This window comes from Phalangium opilio, unplaced genomic scaffold, assembly GCF_054372755.1.
Source record: "Phalangium opilio isolate 3A_F unplaced genomic scaffold, DU_Popi_V2 ptg000060l_1, whole genome shotgun sequence".
NCBI lineage: Eukaryota > Metazoa > Arthropoda > Arachnida > Opiliones > Phalangiidae > Phalangium > Phalangium opilio.
The window spans coordinates 8,394,197-8,417,035 of NW_028324177.1; the positions used below are offsets into that span (position 1 = coordinate 8,394,197).

The window sequence follows — 22,839 nt, forward strand, 5'->3', positions numbered from 1 at the left end:
GAGAATTTTGTAAACAGGTAGGCAGGGCGTTACGCGATCGGTCGGAGGTTATTACTTTAAATTATCCATAAAATCCAAACCGAATTTGAATTTTAAAATCATTCTGAGATATTTCCTGGATGTTTCACTATGCAGAATAGTCTCATAATTAGTAGAAGAATCGATAAAAACACATGTTTTTCACTTCACCCTCAATTTAAAAACATTCTTAGTCTTATTCTTAAAGACAGAAATAAAGTCTAATGAAATTAGGAGGTAAAGCATTGTAATATTCAACAGATCCGCCCGGTTCGCTGGTATTCTTTTCTGCGTAAGATTAACCAGCCCTAATCGTGACCGGTATTAATATAATTAATAAGCTAACAATTATTCTTATCTAACATGAAAAATAGTTTTAGTGTATGGTTTCAGGCTCTGAAGGACAATTGGCCAGCCCATGCGTCCCGACTCGTTGCAAGATTTCGGGCGAACGAAGAAAGTGACGCTTTTCACGGGGCCGTTCTTTCGCCCGACTTGAACCCTATTTAGCGTTTATGTCTCTCATTAAATAAAAAAAAGTGTTTAAGGGCTAGGGGAGGTTAAGTAAAAAATTAAGCAACAATTGAAACTGAAAGTGACAGTCTTGTTTGTAATAAATAGTTCAATAAAGCAAACGAACTATCTTTAATTTAAAACTCGAAGGAAGTCTTGTAATTTGAAACTCGTAGGAAGTATTGTTATTTGAAAATTTTTCTCCAAATTTTATTAATATTTGTCAGCTTTTTACTAATTATTAATAAAGATAATAAAAGTTTTCGAAAAATTCTTCAAAAAAGGCATGTTTTCTTTCCCTCATAATAAAAGTCTTAAAACACAAAATTCCCTAATATCCCCATTACTCCCTAACCGCATTTATCACGCCCGAAGTAATATATTTATATAAATGATCGAGCAAGTAACTGCATTGATGTTTTTTTTTTCACTACCCCTCGATGCCCAATAATAGTATTTTTGCCTTGAAAATAAACAAAAGGAGTGGCAGGACTAGGGTAGGTCCAATAAAAAATCAAGCAACATTTAAAACTGAAAGTGACTGCCTTGTTTGTAAAAGAATAGTTCAATTAAGCACACGAACATTCTACAATTTGAAACTCGAAGGCAATCTTGTTATTTGAAAATTTTCGTCCAAATAATTTTATAGATAATTTTAAACTTATAAAGATATTAAAAGTTAGGTAAAATAGCAGTATTCCCCCTCCACGGATTTTTAAAAGTTTGTACTCATTTCTGATAGTAAATGAGGTGAGGAACACGATGCCGTTAAAAATTTCCACCGCAAATGATTTCGAATTTTTTTTTATGAAAATTGCAATATATTGGAAAAGGAGAAATCTAATAGAAACTGAACCTAACCTAACCTAACCTGAACCTAACATGAATCTAACCTAACCTGAACCTAACCTAACCTAACCTAACCTAACCTAACCTAACCTGAACCTAACCTAACCTGAACCTAAAATATCCCAAACATAATCTAAACAAGTGTATGCGCCCCAAATATCAAATATACAAACAACCATAAGTAATATGTGCTACCTTTTTTTTTAAAAAAAAATCATTTGCGGTGAAAAATTTTGATGGCATCGTGTTCCCCACCTCATTTACTATCAGAAATGAGTACAAACTTTTAAAAATCCGTGGAGGGGGAATACTACCATTTGGCCAAAAGTTATTCGAAATATCTTTAAACAGGTTTGTTTTCTTTCCTTCACAATAAAAGTCTTAAAACACAAAATGGCCTAATATCCCAATACCTCTCAAAGCTAGTGATCTTGCCATAGAAACTAAACGAAAGGAGTAGCAGACCAGCAGCGCAGAGACTAACTTCAAGTTTTTACCGTTCGGGCTCGTTTTAGCTGTTAGCTGTTATTTTCAGTTGTGATCATTGTTACCGGCTTTCATTTTTTTTTCATTTAATTTTTTGGCTTTTCCATCGGTAGCTTTGAACGTCAGTTTTGAAATACGCCTTTCCCATGCTTTGGTTGCGGTCGGCTTTATTATTAAGCCTCACCAGAGATATATTTAATTTTAGAAGTAGGAATAGAGAACGGTTAGTGTTTAATTCAGTCCGACTCATAGCCCAGTATACAGCTCCTACCTCCAACACGTAATTAGAAGTTTAAAATTTCAGATTGGCTCACTTAAACTAGGTTTTTATGACGTAACTGACTGGGACGGCGAAAAATACGTAATTCCTTTTTAGGGGGGTCCGGGACTTAGACGCGTGCCTAGATTACTCTGTTCCCTATTCCTATCTCTAAAATAAAATCTTTCAATGGCCTGACATTTGCTCTATACGCGGGAGGCTATAGGCAACCCCAGGCTCCGTTTAGCGAAGCTCAATCGCATAGCGAACCTTCCTAGCATAGAAGCCATCTCCTCTGAAGTTGTTTCTTAATGGAGTAGTTGAATATGTCTATTTGTAGGGATCTCGTGAAGCGCATATGCCATCATGAATGAGATTTTCACTAGGCTGCAATGAGTCGGGCTGAAGACCTAGACGTAATTAATATGAGTTCTAAATATTATGATATCATGGCCCAAATAACAATATTTTCAAACCGCTTCTCCTCTTCAAAAGACGCGAGTTTTCTCTTAAAGGGAGGGGGAAGTGGAAATTAAAGTGATTTTTTATCGGTTCTTATAAGACCAGTCTGCATAATGAAAAATTTAGCAAATACCTTCCATTGATTTTAATATTCAAATTAGGCTAAGATTTTAAGAATAATTTTAAATAAGGACCTCCGACCAATCCCTTAACGCCGTGCCTTTTTGTTAACAATATTCTCGTGGCACGCTCCATGTCTCGCGCCACAATTATCACATTACGCAAATTGTTTCAAATCTCGCAATAAATTGATTCAACACGGAACGTGCCACGAGAAAATTGTTTATAAAAGGACAGGGCTCTACGCGATTGGTCGGAGATCCTTATTTAAAATTATCCATGAAATTTCAAACTAATTGACGTATAAAAATCGTTCGGTGTTATTTCCTGGATAATTCACTATGCAGATTGGTCTTATAGAAGAATCAATAAAAAATTACTTAATTTTCCACTTCACCATCCCTTTAACGAGCGTCTGAATTGTTTCAAAGTATCGCGCCACAAGACCAATCATATTATATATGCATAAAGTGCCATAACATCTAACAAGCATTATTACGACAAAGATTCGATACTCGATTATGAATTATCGCCATTTAAATCGAAGTTGCCAGATTTTGAATAAAGGCTGATTACTCGTGACCCATTCATCCGAATTGAATTTGGTGAAAACTTTTCAAATATGAATCGACCCCAAGGAATCCGAAAATCGCATTTATATCCTCGAGAATCCAATATTTTCAAAGTTGATAATTTTGACATTTCCGGTTTCCGGTATAAGTATGCAAAGGGCAACTGTGGAACGGGTAAAATATGAAAGAGAAATGCAAAACTTTTATAACGCACTTTATTCCAGAGCGCTAGCTTGAATAGTTTTTGAAATATAGTGAAATATGTGCGAAAACTGCAACGCGCAAAGACTTTTTTAACAGTCTGTACGGCGTTAAGCCTAAAGGGCGGGGGATGTTCGGTTCGACTCAGGGCTCGGTCTTTTCGACCGTAGTCTCTCTGAGCTTTACTGGGAGGGAGCTTGGCTTTTTCAGCCAGTGTCTACCCTCTATTAGCGGTGGCTAAGAACGACCCTCGTTCCTTCTCTACGGCGAGCTTTTATACTCTCCGGGTATGGCAGAGACACCAGCGCCTTCTAGACTACCCGGCCGTGACAATATCGAAGTGTCCCAATGGAACCCGATCAGATATTAAGCTGATCAGAACAGATACTACACGTGATCTTAGCCAAAAGGCCGAGAAGCGATACTAATTGCACGGTTAATTAAGCTTAAATATTTCATTAATTAACGCTAATTAATTAATTAAATTAAGAACCTAATTACTCGAAATTATACAAAAAAAGCTATTTATTGGATGAAAAATTGCTCTAGAATAGTCTATGCACTGCGGACAGAAGTACCACATACCCAATCTTAATTATTTATCAACCCTATATTGATTAATTTAATAATATTACATCAATTAGTTTTAATTGCTGCCTTAGTGGACACATTTCCTTGAACATCTGTGTTCGGCAGAGTAAACATCTTTACAGGCGCTCAATGAAAACCACTGGGATTTCAAAAGCATATAGGATGGCTAGATTTATCTTGATTTCCCAATACACCATTTTCAAAAGTCTGGATGTAAAATAGAGTCTGATGTCTTGAGTACCTTGTTTTCTTACGCGGACAACAAATTAATTAAGATTTAATTGAGACAAGTCTTCTTACAATACGTAACAAATTTTGACTGGTGACATTTAAGCCCTATTTAACGTCTTTGCGTCCACATAAATATTCAATGTTTCGTCTAAACTCTATATATAAGCAGACGACACTGCGATCGACTTCGCCCCATTTTGAAAACAGTAGACCTATTTGATATCGTCGGATTAATCAACTTTTGTTGGGTAATGCATAAAGGGTATCGAGGAAGTGGGCTTATGAAGGAATAAAAGGCTTGTCAATAAGTGTATCTAGGCTTCTCTGCACGCGCTCTGCCATATTTCGAAGTTGGGTAATCTGCAGCTGGTAACCAATGGCAACCGAAGCGACCGGTTCGGAAGGTCCTTGAAAACAGCTTTCAGCTCTCTTTCTCTATTTTTTAACCCCGAATCAGCCTTTTGGTTCGGCCTTCCTTGGTTCTCAGGACTGTTATTGTTTGAAAATTTAATGACTCCATTAGGGCTTTTCTCTCCCCTAAGTAACTATAGTTTTTTTGATTTCATTTCCAAGAAGAATTCGTCATCCCTCCCAAAGTTCATCACATTTAATCACAGATTTATCAACTTGTAATCTTATTTCAGATTGTTTTTTCTTCATGACCTACACAGTTGCAATTGGTTACAGAATATAATTGGTCAAACTGTATCAAGGACAACCATAAGTTCATAACATATGTTCCATAATAAGTTTTCAAACTCCTGGTTACAAACTGGAGTTTGACATGAAGTGATTGAAGTAGGTCATAGATTGGAGGTAAAGCAACATACGCCTGATGAGGCGCTGTCAAAGGCTTAGCAATTCAGACTAAATAGGAAGATGGAAGTCCTGCAAAATAAACCACCGAATGTAGGACTGCAATACTCGCTTCTGTCGTTCTCGAACTAGCTCGAGCTGTACGCCTGTAGCACTACGAAGTATGGGTAGTCTCATACTTTTGGAACATATCTTATTAACTTATGATATCAGTAACACTAGGGAAATCAAGTTCATTAGAAGTAGTTTGGTTCAGTTCTTTACAAGGGTTGGGACTTGTGCTAACACCTAGCCATTAAGCCTATTAAGAACTTCTTATTGTTACAGAGCTGTGCTAATTAGCTGACAACTAATTGAATTAGAATTAGCAATTAGGGAAATATTTATGAACTAATTAATTAGCCAATTAGCAATTAGACATAGAAACTAATTCAATTCAATTAGAAATTAGGCATTTATTTATCAAACTAATTAATTAGAATTACTAATTTCTAATTAATTACTTGTCTAATTAAGGTAAAAAAGAGACCATAAGTAAACATAAAAGTTTAAAAGTGCCCATGGATTTAGTACTTTGGTAATGCAAAGTTTAATGTTTTAATGTCATTGAAAAACGGGTACGGAAGCCATGAATTATTCTCGAAAAATGAGACAAGCCTCGAGCCTTCCGTCATGTTAAAATTTGTCTCATTTCTTCATTTTCTTCCCACAGTTCCTATAATGGACCCCTGAGTAGTAAATACATGCGCACTGCTATTAATTCGAGTAGGTAAAACAGTCGAAATTTCGAAATGGGGCAGTTGCGAACTACGAAATTTTCTACTAGTACTAGTATTCTCTCATGCTTGAGGAGCTGAAAAATTTAGAGTAGCACTAAGGTTTCCTCATCGATATAATAAGGCTTTTTCATATTCAAATAGATGAATCAAGAGTTAATTCCTCGATTTTTTACAACAAATTGGCGTAAAAGATTAATTGAAAATTCAATTAGCTAATTAGTTAATCCTAAATCTAATTAAATTTTAATTAGATAATTACCTTTCCGATTCATACTAATTAATTAGAATTACTTCTCAATTAGCACTAAGGTAATTAAAATACAATTACCATTTTCAATTAGTAAATTTTGCTAATTAATTAGGAATTCAATTAGCTAACTAATTAATTAGCACAGCTCTGTTATTGTATACCTGTAACCTTTATAATTAACTTCTAATTGAGCATCGTTTAATTAAAATTGATAGTTGCAATACAACTGGTTAAAAAGAAATGCCTTCAAGGAGATGTTTTACTTGAGTGGGCATCTACATAGACTTCAGATCCTTAAAACATCCCGGGCAACGCCGAGTTTCTTGGCTAATATAGATTTAATAGGAAACACAGATTTGTTTATATCTTAGTTACGCTTAATATTGTGTAGTTATTTTATCTTGGGAGAACTACCTAATCCAAACACTAAAAAACTAATTTTGTCACAGGCTGGATTCGAGTCTGTGCAAAAACCTGGAGCTGATCTACTGCAAATCGCTTACTGGCCACTTTAAATTAAATATGTTTATTTGTATCAATGGAAATAGAGATAAAATGGAGTGAGATAGTATGGACATATGTCAGCAAAGAAGGTACAAAGAGGCTACCCTCTTAGCTTGGCTGGAGTGTTCTCGCTTTGGAAGTCTTTCTCTGCTTTCTTATTGGTTGAAATGCGGTGAACCGGATTAGAGGTGGGAACCCGAATACCAGAAAAATACCATTACCAACCCACAAAATGAAAACACAGTTCGGATATGCCCACCCACTCCGTAACAGTCAGAACTCAACCCAAACCCGCCTAAATCCATACCCAACCGTTGCGTACCCATGAATGCCCACTCAATTTTTGAGAAATAATATAAATGAGTGGTTTGGATCTGAAAAACACATGTTTTATTGTCACTATTGAGTATAACTGAGGTAGTTTTTGTGTACATATGTTAGATCCGATAAGGTTGAACCACTGAGTTCAGTACGTCTAATGTTTAACGTTGTCCCAGCGCTGGAAAACGTTCTTTCGTCAGTTGCCTCTGACGCAGGAATGGCCAGTACCCACGAAGCTACTCTTCCCAGTTTTGGGAACTGAGTCGATTTCCTCCAAAAATCCAAGAGATCATACTCTTCACCAGCTATATAATACGGGAAAAGAAAGAATCAGCATGGTAAATGTACAAGTATGCTCAAACAGCTTGTGTATTTATGCCATTTAACTGCCGAGGCAATTGAGCATCGTTAAAAAAGGCAGCATAGCACTGGTCTAGTGGATTACAGAAGCATTCAACTGAGAGGTAGTTGTACGGCAACGCTTTATTGCTTTAACCTGAACGTGGTAGCGAGCGTCCAATATAAATGCTGACTTCATCGTCGTCTTCGTTATCTTCAAATCTTTCCAGTAAAGATAAATCTCCATCCAGGAGTTTAATATATTCTTCGCCGCTTTCCGTTGAGCATCGCTGGCAAATTTTAACTTTTTATATCTAGAAAAGGAACACATCATGTAATACTTTCTTACTAAATTTAACCCGGTGGCTCACAACGATTAACTTTCAGCTAAGTACATCTGACCTTAATATGGTGGACAACAGCCAAACGGCAAAACGTAAAGCTGAAGCTTACATTTGTGGCCATCGTAAATGAGTTTTACTTTGGGTGTAACATGCATGCAGCGTAGTAGATATCGTTCAATCAAGGTTGAATCTCTCTCTTTTGGAATTAATTCTTGCCGTAAAACCTCGTACCAAATGGCAACAATGTTAATAGTCGGGATTTTTTCGGCGCTCATCTTCATTGAACAGGTTAAGAAGGGACGTAGAATTTGCACAAGTTCATCAACGAGGGTATCATTGACTTCTGTAATTCTATGCAATTGATTGTGCTTCAAAAGAATTTCTTTCACCGGTATGGAATTTTTCTGGTACGATTCCAGCATAATTAATTTGCTGTTCCAACGGGTAGTCACGTCTTGTTTCCATGTATTTGGAAGATTCGAATTTAAGCCTGATTTTTTAGATAAGTAACTAGAGCCTTTATACCATCGATCGCACTCTTAATAGCCGGAAAGTGTTCGACCAGAACTTTATCTTTAAAAGAATGTTCCAGTACCAAATTCAAAATGTGGCATTGGCAAGGTTAACGATGTGGGAAAACACCAACCATATTTGACCCACCGTCAGTAACCGACATAGAATTGGCAAGAATCTTACTCACGTCATGCGAGGGAAAATAGGTTTGCAAGATTCTTGCGCACTCACCTCTGATATTTATGGTAGACTTTTTCTCGCCCGGAAATTCCTCTACCGCTAAAAGTTTGCTGTTGAGCGCAAAGTGTTCATCAATAAAGTGAACATTCAAAGAGAGGAAATGTAGTTGCTTATATTTTTCAGTCCACATGTCAGTAGTAAAAGCAAATCTTGGGTAAGATAGAGATTTCTCTAAGGATTCCATTATGTTACTTTTGATGGTTGTGTAACCACGCTTGCGAGATTTGTAAACTCCCCCCATTTGCACGTGGCCATAAATGCCTTGGCTAATACTAAGAATAACTACTAAGGTTCCTTAGGTTCAATCATACTTTATTAAACTAACTAAATTAATTAAATGATAATTAAATGCCACTTGCATTATACAAATAAAGAACTTATAATAATTACTGTTGACGGATGAAGTCCAATCCTAGGGCAAAGCCCTTCACTCGAGCGACTACTACATCTCAGTAGTAAAGGAGAACTGACTTTATGTCATAAGCAGACGATGCTTATATAGTACGGGGAAAGGTCAGAGGTAACTCGGTGTGTTAATCCTCTATGTAACCGCACACCCCTGGAGTGGAAACCCAGGAGGTCCCTTGATTATTACGGGAGGTTACATCCCCCCAGACGACAGAGATTGGACTTCATCGGTAGAAAATTTAAATATATAAATCTTTCAAAGTTAAACATAATATAAGAATAGTAATTAACTTTAAATAATGTAACAGATAGTTAAAAGATTCCAGTTAACTAGCATACTAGGTTAATCATTTAAAGTTATAAATAAATTGACGAAAGCAGGAACTGTAGCATCGGTTGGCTCGTCCTAGCTTTCTCATCCTCGCATGGTAGAATACGTCCAGTCAGATCTGAAGCAGCCGTATCAGACGATATTGTTGAGGAAGTCTCCGCAGATTGGTGGTGCATGCTTCCACCGTTCGTTGAAGAACTTGACTCAGGATCGTCCTCTGTAGGCGTTGACTGCTGACTGTAGTTTCTTCTCTTAAGGGAATGTCCCGTTGAGATAAGCCAAGTAATTAAACTTGCTTCTGAAGAAGTTCAGTATGAGTTGAACATTGTGATCGTAGTGAATTGTTGTAAAGGAAGGTTTTGAGCGACCATCAAACTCAATAGTGCATGTCACGGCTAGTCCAATCCGCAGTGCGGAACCGCAACGTTACTACCCTAACTTTACTCTAACAACTAATTACTACAAACTCCGATCACACTAAGGCTTAGCATAGCCAAAGCAAAGTTACAATAACCTAGGACCCGTCGGTCCTGGCAAGCTCGCCATTTATGTAACCACGCTTGCGAGATTTATAAACTCGCCCCATTTGCACGTGGCCATAAAAGCCTTGGCTATAACTAAGAATAACTACACTGTTCCTTAGATTCAATCATACTTTATTAAACTAACTGAATTATAAATAATAATTAAATGCCACTTGCATTATACAATTAAAGAACTTAACATAATTATTGATAATAAGGATGAAGTCCAATCCTAGGGCAAAGCCCTTCACTCGAGCGACTACTACATCTTAGTAGTAAAGGAGAACTGACTTTATGTCATAAGCAGACAATGCTTATATAGTACTGGGAAAGGTCAGAGGTAACTCGGTGTGTTAATCCTCTATGTAACCGCACACCCCTGGAGTAGAAACCCAGGAGGTCCCTTGATTATTTCGGGAGGTTACATCCCCCCAGACGACAAGAGTTGGACTTCATCGGCAGAAAACTTAATTACATAAATCTTCTAATTTTAACATAACAAATTAATAAGTAACTTTAAACAATGTAACAGATAATTAAAAGATTCCAGTTAATTATCATACTAGGTTAATTATTTTAAAGTTATAAGGAAAATGATGAAAGCAGGAACTGTAGCAACGGTTGGCTCGTCCTGTCTTTCTTCCTCCCATTTAGTCAGATCTGGAGCTGCCGTATCAGACGATGTGGTTGAGGAAGTCTCCGTAGTAGGGTGGCCTGCAGTTCCACCGTTCGTTGAAGAACTTGACTCATGATCGTCCTCTGTAGGCGTTGATTGCTGACTGTAATTTCTTCTCGTTAGGGAATGTCCCTTTGAGATAAGCCAAGTAATAACTTGCTTCTGAAGAAGTTGAGTATGAGTTGAACTTTGTGATCGCAGTGAATTGTTGTAAAGGAAGGTTTTGAGCGACCCTCAGACTCAATAGTGCATGTCACGGCTAGTCCAATCCGCAGTGCGGAACCGCAACGTCACTACCCTAACTTTACTCTAACAACTAATTACTACAAACTCCGCTCACTCTAAGGCTTAGCATAGCCAAAGCAAGTTACAATAAACTAGAACCCGTCGATCGGTCCTGGCAAGCTCGCCATTTATGTAACCACGCTTGCGAGATTTGTAAACTCCCCCCATTTGCACGTGGCCATAAATGCCTTGGCTAATACTAAGAATAACTACTAAGGTTCCTTAGGTTCAATCATACTTTATTAAACTAACTAAATTAATTAAATGATAATTAAATGCCACTTGCATTATACAAATAAAGAACTTATAATAATTACTGTTGACGGATGAAGTCCAATCCTAGGGCAAAGCCCTTCACTCGAGCGACTACTACATCTCAGTAGTAAAGGAGAACTGACTTTATGTCATAAGCAGACGATGCTTATATAGTACGGGGAAAGGTCAGAGGTAACTCGGTGTGTTAATCCTCTATGTAACCGCACACCCCTGGAGTGGAAACCCAGGAGGTCCCTTGATTATTACGGGAGGTTACATCTGTGACTACGCCATCAAGGTGTTTTCCCTTTAACGTTTTACGGTTTTGCATGACCTTTTGTACATCAAGAGTTCCATGATCAGCTCCGAAATCGGCGAAAGCTTGAGCAATGCGTAGGAACCCTTTTAATTCTACACTGTATAGTGGTCGTAAATCTTGAGCCAACCCTATTACGACGTTCTTATTGAGTTCTTCAATCGCACACTCTGATATTGGTGTCCTCGGAACGTACGTCAGGATAGCACTGATGACCTTGACAGGGCTCGCAATACTGGACGTTGGGTTCCACAACCATTTAAATCGCGTAACAAAGAATGTGTGCCATTCTTTGCTTCCCAGGACAAAAGATGACCACATTTTTGACATTGAACGTAACTCGTTGCTTCTCCATCCACGAAAATAATCCGGAATGATGTCCACACAACAGATTTTCCTCTTTCATTAACATTAAACGTAACGCGCTTAGTTACCGAATTGTTCGCGATTACATTCTTGATTTCTTCTTTAGTCCATTTTTCTTCACGCTGGGCCTGAGCCATATGAATATAAGAGACAAATAACTAATACAAAACACGATCAAGAACCACTTACGGTCACTGGGCAATAAATAATACTAAATATACCCGCACTAATTGTAATGTGGTCACACAACGCTTGTTGTTCGTACTATTCTGATGCAATTCAAACGTTATCTTTAAATGCTAATAGGCCTACTTCGTAACTAAAAAACATTATAATTGAAAAGGATAGATAACATATTGGGTAGGAAAGATTACAACAGAAACTACCCACGCCGGGCACGCCAACCGTTAAAACTGACCAAAACCAGTCAGACTACCCACCCGCGCATTCCGATATCCATCCACACACACCTGCCGATGGGTGGGTTTTTTATGGGTAACCCATATTTTTCACTTTGGGTTCCCACCCCTACTTACGTGACGTTTTTAATATTTGGAAAAATGTACGAACTAAACAACCAAAGGTCATCCCAATACGGGTAAAGTTTTCGATTAAGAATATTCTTTTCGAATTGTTCATTTTCCTGCGTAAAAAAGGAAACAGCATTAAAGCAACGTTATTTTCAATTCACTACAATATTGTTAACGTGAAATACTGGGAAAGAACAACAATGCCAGTCAATCATTTCTCTGGTTTTATCATGAGCTAATATTAAGCTACTAATAAGCTCCCCATAAGTTACTCGAGCAGTTCTTTTTAATACACTCGCGCTTTATTCCACGCGCTTTTCCTAAGGGTTTCGATCCGTTTAAATGAAATGATGTAAAATATTAGTGATGATCAATTGGCCGATATCGCAAATTAATCGATACCAATACCCATTTTTTAAATCAATTAAACTAAAATATCAATATCAAACAATTAGGTACGGGAAAAGATATCAAGCTATCCTTTAATTTAAATTTCTCATGTTAAAATTTAAAAGAAGATAAATTTTATTATTTTCTGACACAAAAACTGGCAGCTTCTTTGCTTAATTCCCGAAGTTTTTTTCTACTCTAAAATTGAATTATTGACGTGTTTTGATATTAAAGGAGAAATATAAATATAGTTTTCGTTTCATTTGAACTAGTTTATGTAGGGGAAATGAGCACATTTACCGATAATTGATCTTACTAATCGAGACGATTACTGAGTCTATGCATTAATATTTTATAAATACTTGCTGAATATTTTTAAATATTAAAGTTTATACTGTTATATCAGATTCATTGAGTTAAATGACTTCGTATCGTTATTTCAGTTAAGCTTTGATATGGACATTGGTTAATTTACGATATCGGCTAACGTATATAATCTCTTTATAACATTAAATCGAAACTTCAAGTGTCCAACATTAATTTTCGAGACAGGGACTTGCAAAACATAAAATGCGAAGCCATTGCCAGGGAAATGAAATTGACAGATAATTAATATAATATTAAATGATAACGTCGATACTAGTCCCACCGCCATTTTGTATGCTTACCTTCTCGGCTGCTCGCAAGAGTACCCAAACCGCGCTTACTTGAAGCGCCTATGTGAACGATAGACCTCGCGTAGAGAACAAGCTTACTCCGAAACCGATTTTTTGCGCGAGATACGACTTCATACTTCGGAACCTACTTTACGCTTCAGCTCGAGAACCTCGCGCTTGTGTAAACGAGCCTTAAGCGATTATTTTATGAGAACTACTATTTAAACCAGGCTGGTTTCGGATCCATTCCTGTTTATCGGGATGACTGTGAAAGTAGCATCGAAATTGTGTTAAAGTTTTGGAAAAGGAATGAAAATTCTCGGACGTATGTTTTAGCAAAAGCGGATCCGCTTATGGTTTTAGTAAATTAGTGAAAGGAAAAAGTCAGATGACATAACATTATACCTTAATGGGATGTACAATCCGTTATGTATGGGCGGGGCCTATATCAAACTTATCTTCCATCAAATATAGCTCTACTGAGCATGCGTGAAGTTCGTAGCATTATCAGTGCATTGGGAATGGGCATCTACCGTAGAAACAGACGTTCAAGCAGACGACAGCCTAATCACTACTACAGGAAATAGTAACACTACTACTAAAAAATATAGTTCTTGAGTCTTATAGACACGCCCATACATAACGGATTGTACATCCCTTTAAAAGAACGGCCTTTTTCTAAATATAAAAGGAAAAATAGGATGAAAACAAATAAATGATCTCTTATTACAAAATAATTGCCATTGAGTTAGTTTTAAAAACGAGGACTACTGCGCCATCCGCCATTGCGTTAGTGGCATCCGATGAATCGAACCTCTTAAGCGCGTGATCGAGTGGGCTATGCCCTTACCTGTCTCAGCCTGTGAGAATTCAAGCAATCCCGTAGGGGTAAGACAGGTCTGGATCTAGCCAGTGCGGGGCCTAGGGCAGATTGCAAACGCGAGGCCCCTAATTTTTTAGTATAGGTTAAAAATTCCATATTTATTCATTAATATCGAAATCATTGACAAATTCTTCGAGGCTCGAGGACTTTATATCAGAATGTTGTCAGTTTATATTTTGGTTCCACCCACAATTGTGGCATGGCCTAATAGATCACGCATTCCCGCTTCACAAAACTGCTAGCGCATGGTCTGCATGGGTTATGACCATTCATGAACGCGCGTAATTCTCGTTCTTGGGAAAGTTTTTATGTGGCCTTTACACGCTCAATTTTTTGCGCAAATTAAATGGGGAACATCTATAAATTAATCATCTTAAAAATTATTCGCAAGACTTTTCACTAATTGTGCAATTCAAAATCCATCAAGATGTTTAAAGCTCAATATTTAGAAAAAAACCTTATAATTTAATTGGACAAATATATTGATGGAATTCAACATGATATATTCAATTGTATTGAATATATTTTGATCACAATAAAATTGTTGATGCTGAGTCCGGGTACAATTTTATCGTCCAAACATTACATATAAAGCGTCAAATACACAAACTTTAATGTTATTCGAAAACGAAATATTGTTCAATTGTTTGAAAAACATTTTGCGCGATAAAAACTCATTCAGATTTTTTACGCAAATATTGTCCAAAATTTACCGCAAATGATGTTCAATTTCCAAAAAAATATTGTGGCATTATATTTGAACTTTGCACAAATGTTAGTCTGGATAGCATTTTATTTATACTTCGTAACTTAAACAACGAGCCGTACGTTCTTTTTGCCAATTATTGAGCGTGTAGGGTCCCCAGTTTTATTGCAACATGGGCTTTCTATTATGTTCCCAGTGGTATGTTAATGTAAAGCGAACCCTACACGCAAAAAACGTGCGGCCCGTTGTTTTAGTTACAAAGTATAAATAAACGTTATCCAGACTAACTTTTCTGCAAAGTTCAAAGCCACAATATATTTTAGGAAATGGAGCATCATTTGCAATAAATTTTGCACAATATTTCCATATAAAACTGCTCAATGTTAATTAAACAATTGAAAGATATTTCGCATTTGAATAACATTGAACTCTGTGTTTTTGACACCTTATATGTAATGTTTGGACAATAAAATTGTACCCGGTCTATGAACTCAACATGAACAGTTTTTTTGAGACAATAATAAATTCAATATAATTGAAACTATCATGTGGAATTTAATTAATATACTTGTCCAAGTTTTAAGGTTTTTTTTCTAAATATTGGCCATTCAACATAATTTTGGATTTTAATTTGCACAACAAAGGAAAAATTTTGGAATAATCTATAAGATGATGAGTTTTTTAGATGCGCCCCCCGTTTAACTTGTGTAAAATATTGAGCGTGTAAAGGCCGCATAATCTGAATTCTCGAACAGTTCGATTTATTAAAATATGTTGAAACGAAACATTTTGCAATTCTGAAACGGCCCGGGGGCCTTTGATATTTAGTGGGGCCCCTCCCAACAGCGGGGCCCTGGGCAGCTGCCCGGTCTGCCTTATGGGCGATCCGGGCCTGGGGTAAGAGATTGACGTCGCTAAACTAATGGCGGCGCAGTAGTCCTCGTTTTTAAGACTAATTAAATGGCAATTTTCTTGTAATAGAACATTGACGTTGGTTGGGGCTAAAGGAAGTCACGTGACTCTGACGTCATGGATATACGTCTAAATATTTTTTGGAGGACAAGCAAAGATTTTTGGAGGAAGCTTTAGAGCTCTGTCACTTCTCTCTTTGGCTTATTTAATCAGTTATATTTTAAGTTAATTGCAATTCAGTGTTCCAAAATGGTTAGTTTTTGTTCAGTGTACGGTTGTTCAAAAAGGGCGGATAGAGACGGTGCACATTTATCGTTTTATCGATTTCCCGGGCTGAAAGAAAAAAGTAAAAATAGGGCCTTGGTCAACCTGGCCAAATTAAGAAGAAAACGGTGGATTGAAGCTTTAAAAAGGAAAGATTTAACTACAAAAAAGATTAAATATGCGAGAAAATGTTCTTTGCATTTCATTTCTGGTAAGAATAATGCATTTACCTATAACTCAGTTGACGATATAATTATACATAACGAGAGTATGTATTTCAGGTAAACCTGCTGCCTTGAAAGATGATAAAAATCCAGACTGGGTGCCAAATTTAAATCTGGGCTATGATAAATATGAGGGGCAAGATAAAGTATCTCTTGAAAGAAAACAACGCGCATTGAAAAGATTGCAAACGGAACCATTTCCATCTCATTCAAGAGTTTCTAATCCAGACTCGTCTTCGAATGAGAGCGAACCTGATGTTAACATTTCTGATTTACCTGATGATGTAGAAGATTTAATGGATGATCCCACATATTTGGACAAATCCATACAAGCTTCTCAAAGTGTAGAGACCAAAGAATGCCAAACTTCTCAAAATATCGAGACGAAAGAGTGCCAAACTGACTTACAGGTGGAAAAATTAGAACAAGACTTAATTGAAGCTCATATTGAGTTGGAAAAATTACAAAGCAAATTAAATTTAGTCTCTGTTTGTCCCGAAAGTTTTAAAGATGATGCTAAAGTAAAATATTATACGGGTTTAGTTTCATTCGAAGCTTTAATGGTTGTATATAACATTGTTGAGCCCTTCATACCTTTTAGAAAACTAAAATCTTCCCCACTGACAAAGTTTCAGAAGATGATAATGTTTTTGATGAAACTAAGGCTAAACGTAGATTTCTTAGATTTAGGTTATAGGTTTAATGTTTCAAATAAAACAGCATCTCGCGTGTTTTATTCATGCTTACACATTTTTTATTCTCGACTTGGACACTTAGTCACTTGGCCTTCTCGAGATGATTTGCATAAAACAATGCCAAGTTCCTTTAAAGAAGTCTTTGATAAAAAGGTAACTGTAATTATAGACTGCTTTGAAGTGTTTACTGAAAAACCATCTAACCTATTAGCCAGAGGTCAGCTTTGGTCTCAATATAAACATCACCACACCGTAAAATTTTTAAACGGCATTACACCACAGTGTTCAGTTTCTTTCCTTTCTGAAGCTTGGGGTGGCAGAGTATCTGATAAACATATTACTGAAAACTGTGGGTTATTAGATAAACTTCTTCCCGGTGATATGATACTAGCGGATAGGGGATTTAATATAGCGGATTCAGTTGGGTTTCACTGTGCTGAAGTTAAGTTACCTGCATTCAAAAAAGGGAAGAAGCAGCTATCTCCATATGAAATCGAAGATACACGAAAAACAGCTAGTATAAGGATTCATGTGGAAAGGGTTATTGGATGTGTAAGACAAAAGTATACCATCCTTGAAGGACCAGTTCCGTTAGAAATGTTAAATGATCAGGATGATGATGAAAAAAAAGTAGCTACTATCGACAAGATTGCTCAAGTTTGCTGTGCGTTATTTAACGTATGTCCAGCAATTATTAAAGAATAGATTTATTTTGAAATTGTAACTTTATTTCAAAATAGGTCATCTTTTCAAAAACCTTGTTAACATTATCATTAAAATTTAAGTAATAAAAGTATGTCAGATTCAATGTGTCATTTAAAATAGGAACTTCATGACCATTTGTTTACTTGACGCGACAAGTTTTACATTTCCAAGATCCTTTAGGAACTCTCTTAATTTTGAGGCATTTGGTATGGTACCAAATAATTTTACAGTTAGTGGCTTCGCAGAATATCATTCGCTGGTCGTCACTAACTTTCCCATCGCAAATGCACCACTTTTTTGGATTCTGTGCATGGCTAGGTGTATCATCTGTATGTTGCAGTGATGAGCCACTACGATTACTATTTGTAAAAAATCTTCCTAAAAGTTCCACCATGACAGCAGCTTGGAAAAACTGAGTGGCTTTGGCTAAATTTGCTTCCCAGAAATTTTTATCTGGCTCAATTCTTTGCATAAATATTTCCCCTTCTTCGGCCCAAACAACAAAATCACAGAACGCTTTATCACAAATGAAAATCTGTGCTTGACACTGGTAATAATACGCATGTTGCTTATCAAGGACTAACGCTCCTCCCATTTGGACTAGGCAATTTTTTTTACTCGTGAGATCAGCAACGGATCCTCCCTTCACGCAATAAGGGCATTTAATTTCAACACAACCTTTTTGATCTTTATCACATTCGCAACTGACTAGGGCATCCGGAGAAGCACCCAAATAAGGGTATTTGGAGTTAATCATCAAACCCGCACGAGTAATTGTAAGGTTGCATGACTTATGATTGTGTTGTAGTTTCTTCTCATATGCTTTTAAAGCTACATTTTCATGGCTACATCCCCATTCCGTTGCTATAGTTTTGAATTTGTACTTCTCAGGATAACAAATTGATTTAACGAGACTGGGACTAGACAGAGCTGATTTTGTATTGCAGGCTGCTTTGAATTTAGAAGCAGTTATTCTTCCAGCTCGGAATTCAAACCATAGTTTAGATTTTGCCTCATTTCTAGTGTTCTTCTCAATTTCAATGGCCTCATCTTCGGTAATGCTGATAGTGGTTTTCTTACTTAGTTCAAGAAGATCTTTGTAACAAAGCTTCATGTGGTCATCAGAAAAAAGAGATATTAAACAATTAGTTGGTAATGGTTTTGGTATGAAATGGTCCGAATACGATGGTATGGAGGCTAATACAACTGGTTTTGGATTTAGAGTACATAGCTGAGCATAGATCTCTTCCTTCTCCGCAGCAGATGGAACTGGGATAACTTTTTTCTTTACTTCTCTTGGGGTTTGTTCGCTTTCCAAAGCTAGGCATTTTCTTTTCGATGATGAAAGATCTATCTCCCGCACTCTAGCATATTTAACCTCTCTATCGCTAGGTGCTTTCCACTGGCATAGTAGCTCAGTGCATGTCATGGGACCTTCTCGTTGCCTTACCGCATATTCAATAAAAAAGAGAATGGCTCCAACATGGGAACAGACTTCGCCTAACCCAGCAACACACGTACAGTGACCTGAGAGAATGGTACCATGTTCATCGGATATAATCCACGGCTGTGTTGGTGTCTCATCAAAACTTGGAGAATGCTTAACCTAAGACGAATTTATGTGTATTTTAATCATGGTGTATGGCTATTGTAGCCACCCAAAAAGAACCTTACTTTTCCCAAGAAGACAAAGTGGTTGTTGACATGTTTTACTATCAGCTGACGAACAAAACCAGATGTGAAGAATTTATATGATTCAAGGCTTTTATACGCCTTTAATTCTTCTAGACTGTAGGAACTTTTCGTGTGGATCAGATATGTAAAAATATCTGGATAGGAAATGTCTGGCCAAAACCTCAGTTCTACACCAGTCTCTTTGGGGTTAATTAAATAAGGGTCTAAGTCATTGATAACCTTAATTTTTTCACTATAGCGTATGGCAACATCTTTATTTGTTTTAGATAACTCTTTAAAATACTCACTAACGTTAGTAGCCATTAAAAATTAGAAAATAAACTCAAATTAATGAGACACTAGACCGAACTATAACATGTTTCTATGGCATTCTGTCGTCTGATAAAATCTGCTTGTCCTCCAAAAATTCAAACCAAACCGCCAGTCGAGGACGCTACTTGGTTGCCGTAGCAACGGAGGCGGGGCTTAGGTTAAGCGTCAATGCTCTATAAGAGATCGTTTATTTGTTGTTTTTGTTTTTTTTTAAATATTTTTCCTTTTAGATTTAGAAAAAATGCCGTTCTTTTAAGGTATAATGTTATGTTATACTCCATTTTCCTTAAGCATTTTGTCAATTTTAGTAATTAATGATGACTTTTATAGGTATAGCCTGAACACTACTGTTCTTTTACCTCATAACCAGAGAGTCAATTCATTAATTTTTCATCCCAATGAACCAATGGTAGTTTCCACTAGCAATGATGGAAAGTTTCAAGTTTGGGCTTTAGATGACAGAGATGAAACTGATGGAAATGAATCTAAATCAACCTGGCAATGTGTCACCATGGGTTTTTATCGAAATGAACCCGCTGGCGATGCGGATTTTAGTGAAGATGGTTCAGTGGTGGCTGTTTCTTTTAGTCACGCAGCCTTATTATGGATCCCTGATAACGCTTGCTTGAAAGCTATTCTTTCAGTTCCAAATTCTGATCTTAAACGGGATAAAATCTCGTAAGTTTCAATTAAACCTTTGTAAATTTAATACTTTCATTCATTTTAAATACTTTAATTAATTTATTGTAGCCAAGTTAAGTTTGGAATTGGAAACTGCGCTCATCTTTTAGTAACTACAACTGAAACTAGTTTAAATGTCTGGAATGTTGAAACAGTTCCAAGAGGTTTGCATCCATTATTTAGCATTTCTAAATATTACTACAATTTTTATTGTTTTTCTTTATTAAGTGAAGTATTCCTTCGCATGTTGTACCATCAGTTACCACTTTGTGTTTGGATTGTTGATAGAAAGACAAGATTTAGAAACATGATTAAATTTGTAAATTGGAATAAAAAAAATTCAATAAAATGCTAACTTTTGATTAGGGGTAATTATTTAAGTCATATTAAAAAGTTTTATTTTCTTCACGTTAAAAATAGTTTCAAATTTCGCGGGTTTTTAAGGGTTCTAGCGCCATCTCTTGCCTATTTCGAAGTGGCTATATAGGCCCAAATTTTGGGCGTAAATAGTCCCGGTCTATTTAAGCCCAAAATTTGGGCCTAAATAGCCGGTCTCCAACGTCTTACTATTTAGGCCCAAATGTTGGGCTTAAATAGCCTCTATAATGCAGACAGCTATTTAGGCCCAAAAATGTTAGCCATACAATTTTGGGCGTAAATAGCAAGGGCCGCGCGGCGACGACTAAAATTTTGGGCGAAAATAGTATGATGGGTGCAAGCTAGTTAGTTAGGCCTAAGTAGTCTTCGCCGCGCGGCCCTTCCTATTTAGGCCCAAAAAATTGGGTAGATATAATTTTGGGCCTAAATAGCCAACGTTCTTAAGGCAGATATTTAGGACCAATTTTTTCTGCGAATATACTTTTTGGGCCTAAATAGTCGTCGCCGCGCGGCCGTTGCTATTTAGGCCCAAAATTATATAAACCCAATTTTTGGGCCTAAATAGCCAACGTTCTTAGGGTTGCTATTTTGGCCCAAAATATTAACGCTCTAAAATTAGGTGTCTTATGAGTTGCTTAGGTGATGTCCGTCGTTCAAAAATCTTTATCCCATATGCATAAAAATTATTTAAATTTTGCGAAATCGTAGGTGTTGTCGCGATGTCGGGAACAATTAAACGAGTCGTCGCGATATCGGGAACAGTTAAACGGGTCGTCGCGATATCGGGAACAATTAAACGAGTCGTCGCGATGTCGGGAACAATTAAACGAGTCGTCGCGATGTCGGGAACAATTAAACGAGTCGTCGCGATGTCGGGAACAGTTAAACGAGTCGTCGCGATGTCGGGAACAGTTAAACGAGTCGTCGCGATGTCGGGAACAGTTAAACGAGCCGCCGCAATTAAAAACTTTCTCTCTCGCGACGTCTTGTTTCAACAATAAGCCGCAAATTATTGATCTGATGCAATTGATAAAAACTTATCTTTTACTGTTGTTTTAATAAAGTTTTTAGAATGCTTTTTTTTTAAACTGGCCACTTTCCCTTTCCAACTGCTAAATAGGGGGTTTTGAATGATTGGGATGATTTTAAAGAGAAGGTGAGCAGTTGAACCATGCATGTTCATAATTAAGAATAAATGTTCGATAGTAATTAGCAAAGTGTTTTAATTCTTTTTTAACTTGTTATTTTGGATGGGTTGTTCTCAGTAAAAGATATACACACTCTGCACTGCATCCTTACTTAACCTTGAAAGATGTTATACTTCGTGCAGCTCAGCAAAATCCATTGATTGTCAAAAAGACCATAATATGCCATCGGATACACTGCTAAGACTAGTGGAACTTTATTATAATACTAATTTCGCATTGTAAATATGAGTGTTCCTTGAGAAAGGTTCGTCATCTTGTTTATGGCGAACCCCAATTTGCTGAATACAGTGAACACAACCACTTTCTCAAATGTAGGTACCATTTTGTGAGCCATGCTATACTTTGAATGTGGGTATTCTCCTTTTCAGTAAACCTTTATTTCCGCCAAGCGGGTTTCAATGGGTTTCATATTGAGGCAATAGGTTGGCCATTGAATTTCTAGATGGTTCTCTCCGAAACGCGCCGTTTCCAACCGAACGTTCGTGCAGACTTATGTTGAAACTGACATCAAGAATCGCCCACTAATCTAGATAGAAATCTTTCTCCAACCCCGGTATTTTTAAACCATAGTGGAACAGAATGTCGCGCCCGTGGCCATATCTTCGCCGGAGGAAGATTCGAAGGTTCATCGAATCATTCCACTTATAATAATAATAGTCTAGGCTTTGTCTAGGCCTATTTATTTGTGCAACATTAAAGGATATCTCTATCCATAAGAATATGGCTCAAGACATTGATTCCGTGGTAGACGTGTATTCAAATCATTGCAGTTAACATCAATGTCTCTTTATTGGACGAGCTATGCTCAACTGTTCACCTTCTCTTTAAAATCACCCAATCATTCAAAACCCCCTATTTAGCAGTTGGAAATGGAAAGTGGCGAGTTTGGAAAAATGCTTGGTAAAAACTTTATTAAAACAAAAATATACGATAAGTTATTTTTTATCAATTGCATCAGATCAATAATTTGCGGCTTTTGTTGAAACAAGACGTCGCGAGAGAAAGTTTTTAATTGCGGCGACTGTACCACC

At 36.9% G+C, this 22,839-nt stretch overlaps 1 protein-coding gene and 1 pseudogene across 1 annotated transcript; both read right to left on the reverse strand.

The window, feature by feature from the left end:
- Nucleotides 1–3,791: 3,791 nt before the first annotated feature.
- On the reverse strand, nucleotides 3,792–3,903 carry LOC149667032 (U2 spliceosomal RNA; annotated as a pseudogene).
- A 3,147-nt stretch (nucleotides 3,904–7,050) lies between these two features.
- LOC149667033 (uncharacterized) lies at nucleotides 7,051–8,649 on the reverse strand. Its single transcript, XM_089841673.1, has 4 exons — nucleotides 8,400–8,649; nucleotides 7,793–8,193; nucleotides 7,469–7,601; nucleotides 7,051–7,277 (listed from the first exon to the last, which is right to left on the reverse strand). The coding sequence occupies exons 1-4, from the start codon at nucleotides 8,647–8,649 to the stop codon at nucleotides 7,051–7,053; spliced, it is 1,011 nt and encodes a 336-aa protein (XP_089697799.1).
- Nucleotides 8,650–22,839: the final 14,190 nt, after the last annotated feature.

Bases quoted from the DNA above. Each gene is read 5' to 3' on its own strand.
- LOC149667033 (XM_089841673.1), bottom strand. From the start codon at position 8,649: ATGGGGGGAGTTTACAAATCTCGCAAGCGTGGTTACACAACCATCAAA. The intron at 8,194-8,399 runs GTGAGTGCGCAA...CCGGCTATTAAG, and splicing joins GTCTACCATAAATATCAGAG to AGTGCGATCGATGGTATAAA. The intron at 7,602-7,792 runs GTAAAACTCATT...AAAATTTGCCAG, and splicing joins GCATGCATGTTACACCCAAA to CGATGCTCAACGGAAAGCGG.